At 61.3% G+C, this 4,490-nt stretch overlaps 2 protein-coding genes across 3 annotated transcripts; both read left to right on the top strand.

Annotated features, from left to right (window-relative positions):
• Positions 1–148: 148 nt before the first annotated feature.
• Positions 149–3,205, top strand: LOC113208682 (venom serine protease-like). 2 transcript variants are annotated; one of them, XM_026425796.2, is made up of 8 exons: positions 149–321; positions 884–1,118; positions 1,204–1,584; positions 1,662–1,866; positions 1,970–2,170; positions 2,388–2,542; positions 2,767–2,923; positions 3,014–3,205. In XM_026425796.2, exons 2-8 carry the CDS (start codon positions 888–890, stop codon positions 3,034–3,036), a joined length of 1,353 nt encoding a protein of 450 aa, XP_026281581.1. In that variant the 5' UTR covers positions 149–321; positions 884–887; the 3' UTR covers positions 3,037–3,205. The 2 variants fall into 2 exon arrangements, with proteins under 2 accessions (XP_026281581.1, XP_052120594.1); XM_052264634.1 differs by lacking the exon at positions 149–321 and having other exon boundaries at positions 849–1,118.
• Positions 3,206–3,304: 99 nt separating this feature from the next.
• Positions 3,305–4,490, top strand: LOC127748925 (cytochrome P450 4c21-like; the record flags this gene model as incomplete). The annotated part of the gene is made up of 1 exon (XM_052264641.1): positions 3,305–4,490. A coding segment is annotated over exon 1 (747 nt), but the record flags the coding sequence as incomplete, so codon positions are not given.

Genomic DNA, 4,490 nt, shown 5'->3' on the forward strand with positions numbered 1-4,490 from the left:
GGGCGAATGAGCGGTAGCGGTGGGTTGCGAGGGAGGCGGTAAGAGGGAAAGTGGCATGCCCGCGCTGCGCACGACGCCCGGCGCCCCGCCCCGCCCCGCCCCGCCCCGCAGCCGCGCCCAGAGTGCGTTTGCCCGATATAGAAAGACAGTTAGTTGACACCCGGAGGCCAGTTGGTGCAGACCCGTCCCCGTCCCTCCTTGCTGCAGTGCGACGACCCCGGGAAGCTAGCGCTTCACCGGCCAACAGGGAAGTCCCGCGGCAGTGAAGACTTTCGGGCGGGAGGGGGAGCGACAAAGCACGGGTCCTGTATTCCGAACGAGGTGAGTAAGAAGTGTCCGCCATCTTTTGCTCGGTACCGAATCCAAAAAGGAAAACCGAGTAGTCTTTGGCCCCTGCGTGCTAGAGGGGTAAGATTGAGGAGGGGGGGGGAGGCACTTTGCTCTCCAGCAGAGACAGTCTTGGGAACTGTGTAAAATACATTTGGGTACAGGGGTGAGGGCGGAAACTCCACTCCGCAGTGAATGCCCTACGCTCGGCTCGGCTACGCTCCGGCACGCTCGCCGAATGGCTATCGGCCGTGTGCGACACGACGCTGTGTCCGGCCGGACAGCAAGGACCCGGACCGGGACCGCAGGTGTCGCGAAACGACTTTGTTACCTTGTCTTCGTCCTGCATAATGACCGGGCCCGACACGAGCAGCGCGTCTCCCTCGCACGCAAAGGGCTATCGGCGCCGCGACGGGCCGTGCGAAACATGGACGTTACCCGATACATATCTCGGGAGGGGGAGGGAGGTCTTGCAACGTGTACGGCACGGCGCCCTCTAGTCGAGGAGGGGGATGGGCCAGACTCGCACTCGGTGACGCGCCTCGCTCGGACGCAGGAGGATGTCTCTGATCGTCCCGGCGGCGCTGGCCCTCCTGGTCGGCGGCGTGGCCGCGGAGTACCAGTGCCTGTACCACCAGCGCCTGGAGCCGGGCAGGGCGTACAGGATCACCAGCCCCGGCTACCCCGCCAACTACCAGGCGGGCGAGAGCTGCCTGTGGATCGCCTCCGTCACGGAGGACAACGCCCGCGTCGTCCTGGACTGCGACGACTTTGACCTGCCGCCACCAAAGGTGCGAAAAACTTTGGAGAGCATAGTTTCCCGTCGCTTTTTGATCTTCGACAGTGTTAAACTGTGCAAATTATTTCTTCCTCCAGAGCGGCGAGTGCGGCGACGCGCTGTGGGTCTCGCTGTCTGGCCAGCCGGTCAACAGGGACGGCGAGCCGCACTGCGGGACGGGCCGCTTCACCGTCATGTCCACGGGCCCTCGCCTCAACATGAAGCTCGTCTCCATCGGGGCGGACGCGCGCGGCGGGAGGTTCCGGTGCAGCGTGGCGGCCCTGACCGACCCGTCCTCTGGCCCCTCTCCGCCCGCGACGACGGCGCCGACCCGCCCGCCGACACGACCACCGACACGGCCACCGACACGGCCACCAACACGGCCTCCTACACGGCCGCCGACACGACCTCCGCCGCCGCCGCCGCAGCGCCCCATCCCGCCGCCCGACAACTGCACCTGCGCCGTTCGCCAGCCCGAGGTATTTTCAGGGGCAGCCTGATCGAGTGTGAAAATACCGGAAGACTTCCCATGATGCGATAGGCATGTCCTTTCTAGGCCACCAGAATTGTGGGAGGGCAGGAGCCCGCGCCCCACGAGTACCCTCTGGTCGGCTACCTGGAGGACGGCGAGGAGGGGCGCCTACTGTGCGGGGCCGCCATCCTGTCCCCCAAGTACGGCCTGACCGCCGCGCACTGCGCCGAGCTCGCCGTCGACAAGCCCCTGGTCAACCTGGTCGTCGGAGACCACGACCGTTCTCAGCGTAAGGCATTCGTACGGGGGCGCGCGTCGTCGCCCGCTGTCGTGTCGCCCGCCGCACTGCACACCCTCTCGCTTGAGTAACGCCTGACTGGTCCTCCCTGCAGCCGACTGGCGCAGCCGCCGGCAGGTGCTCCGCGTGTACGACTTTATCGTGCACCCGGACTACCGGGGCTCGTGGGCGGGCGCTGACGTCGCCGTGGTGCGCCTCGCGCGGCAGGCCGTCCTGGGCCCGACTGTGCAGCCCGCCTGCATGCCCTTCCTCCTGAAGAAGGCCAACCTCGCCGGCCAGCCCGTCGTCGTCCTTGGTGAGTCAGCGGGAGGTTGACTCTTTCCAAGTCATACCATAGATTATACTTGAGAATATCCTCACTGGCCTGCGCTTTTGGGCCTCCAGCGAGTGGGCAAACCGGCCGCGACCACGCGATTGCGTGCGATACAGCATACCTGCAAAATAGCCAGCGGTCCGTGAGCGTGTCCTGCACTCTTGTTTTTACTACTTTTTCGACTTTTTCTGATTCGCAGGCTGGGGTGGGCAGCGGCTGGACGGACCGAGCACCATCCGCCTCCAGGCCGCGCGGTTGGAGGTGGTGAAGAACACGGCGTGCTCGCAGGCGTACGGCGCGGACCTGGGCGACAACCACCTTTGCGCCTTCAGGGGGGACGCCTCGCCGTGCACGGTCAGTATATAGCGGCTGGGAGGAGGCCACAAATTTACGCCCTGTTAACACAACAATCTTGGTTATCAACAAAAAAAAGAACAAAATTTCCAGTAAAGAAAAGAAACATCTGCCACTTTAAGAATACTAAAGGTTTCTATTTAAAAAAAAAAATTGCTAAAATGTTTGCATTTAAAGGGGACCACATCACAGAGTTTAAAGCGAAACATTACACTTTGATGCAGGGCGACAACGGCGGCCCTGTGGTGTGGGTGTCGCCTAACACGGGTGCGCTCCACATCGTGGGCATCATCAGCTACGGCGAGGGCTGTCCCGGAGAGAAGCCCGTCATCAGCACCAGGATCACTCACTACATGCGGTGGATCCAGCAGGTCACGCAAGGTAGCCCTTTGTGCCTCCATTTTTTTAGCGTTTTCGAGCAAATAAGTTTTGTTTTCGATTTGGAAATTATTGGTTTGCTTTTGCTTACAGAGTCGTTTTGCTACGTGGAATGAAAGAGAAGTGCCGTCGCGTCGCATCTTCTTTCTGCCCCAGTCCGCTGATCCCGGTGACCTCAAAAGTTTTCCCATTATCCTCAGAAGACTTCCCACCTTTCCGAACTGTGTTCCAAGTCGTTCTCTACGAGTTAAATAAGTGCTTTGTAAATATAAACCAATTACTTTACGTGTGTATTTTTGCACCGTCGTATGGCAATTGTTACAGAGCTTCACTATTTCCCGGTTCAGCATCAGCAGTTAGAATTCTACATCTACATATCACAGCGTCACCAACTAGGTGAACCGGTATCGGCGTTGCATAGTGTATTGCGACTAACGGAGGAAGAAGAACAGCGGGTAGAACATAAACGTAACAGATTGGTCGAGAGCTTCCCGCCCGGTAGTGGGGGTAGGGGCTCGGCCAATCAGGAACCTTTATGTTCTACCCGCTATTCTTTTTCCTTCGTTAGTCGAAATACACTATTGACTCGCCCAACCAACCGGCTTCCACTAAAATTTCCCAGATTAGCAAAAACCATATCAAAAGACAAACACAATTTAATCGTGGTTCTCACGCTGTATATGCGCCCAACCTGCTGTATGCCATATTCAAATAATTCTTGTGTCCCCGGCTCCTTCAGTTCTTTTCCGACTTGCGTCGAGTCAGGACCAAAAGCGCACACACGTATATAGCCAGGGCTGTCCTGACAGTCCCCGTCGCCGCGATGGACGTCGTTTTGGTGTTCGCGGTAATGCTGGTGGTGTGGCGGCTGGCGCTCGCGCTGCCCAGCTACTGGAGCAGCTGCTGGAGGTTTCGGCGCCTCGAGCTGGCCATCCCCGGGCCGCCCTCCTTGCCGCTCGTCGGCAATCTACTCGACCTGGCGCTCGTGGCCGACGAGGGCCGCCTGCGGGCTGTGCTGGAGTGGTGGGGCGGTCGCCACGACCAGTTGTCCAGGATCACCCTCGGCACCAAGCTGCTCGTGCTGGTCAGCGACCCGGACCACGTGGCCGTCGTGCTCAAGGACCCGCGCTTCGCGGAGAAGCCCGCCTTCTTCTACGGCTTCCTCGAGAGCGTGAGCGGGCGCGGCGTGCTCACCGCCAACGGCCGGCACTGGAAGCGGCACCGCGCCGCCATGCTGCCCGCCTTCCACCACAGCGTCGTGGACGCGTACACGGCCGTGTACGCGGAGGAGGCGGCTGAGCTGGTGGCCGGGCTGCGGGGCCTGCGCGGCCGCGGCGCGGGGACGGGCGCGAAGCTGAGGGACCTGCTGACGCGCACCCTGGCCCGCGCCTCCGTGCGCACCATCCTGGAGTCCGATGTGCTGCCGGAGGACGAGCCCTACCTGGAGCAGATCGTGCGCAACGTTGGTCGGTGCCTCATGGACGTGAGCGTGCGCACCTTGAGGCCCTGGCTGTGGCCGGACGCCGTGTTCGCGCTGTCTTCTGGCGGCCGGCGGATCGCCAGCTTCAAC

This window comes from Frankliniella occidentalis, unplaced genomic scaffold (genome assembly GCF_000697945.3).
Source record: "Frankliniella occidentalis isolate FOCC.00 unplaced genomic scaffold, Focc_3.1 Scaffold20, whole genome shotgun sequence".
NCBI classification, from domain to species: domain Eukaryota; kingdom Metazoa; phylum Arthropoda; class Insecta; order Thysanoptera; family Thripidae; genus Frankliniella; species Frankliniella occidentalis.

Bases quoted from the DNA above. Each gene is read 5' to 3' on its own strand.
- LOC113208682 (XM_026425796.2), top strand. From the start codon at position 888: ATGTCTCTGATCGTCCCGGCGGCGCTGGCCCTCCTGGTCGGCGGCGTG. The intron at 2,171-2,387 runs GTGAGTCAGCGG...TCTGATTCGCAG, and splicing joins CCAGCCCGTCGTCGTCCTTG to GCTGGGGTGGGCAGCGGCTG. The intron at 2,543-2,766 runs GTCAGTATATAG...ACTTTGATGCAG, and splicing joins GGGACGCCTCGCCGTGCACG to GGCGACAACGGCGGCCCTGT.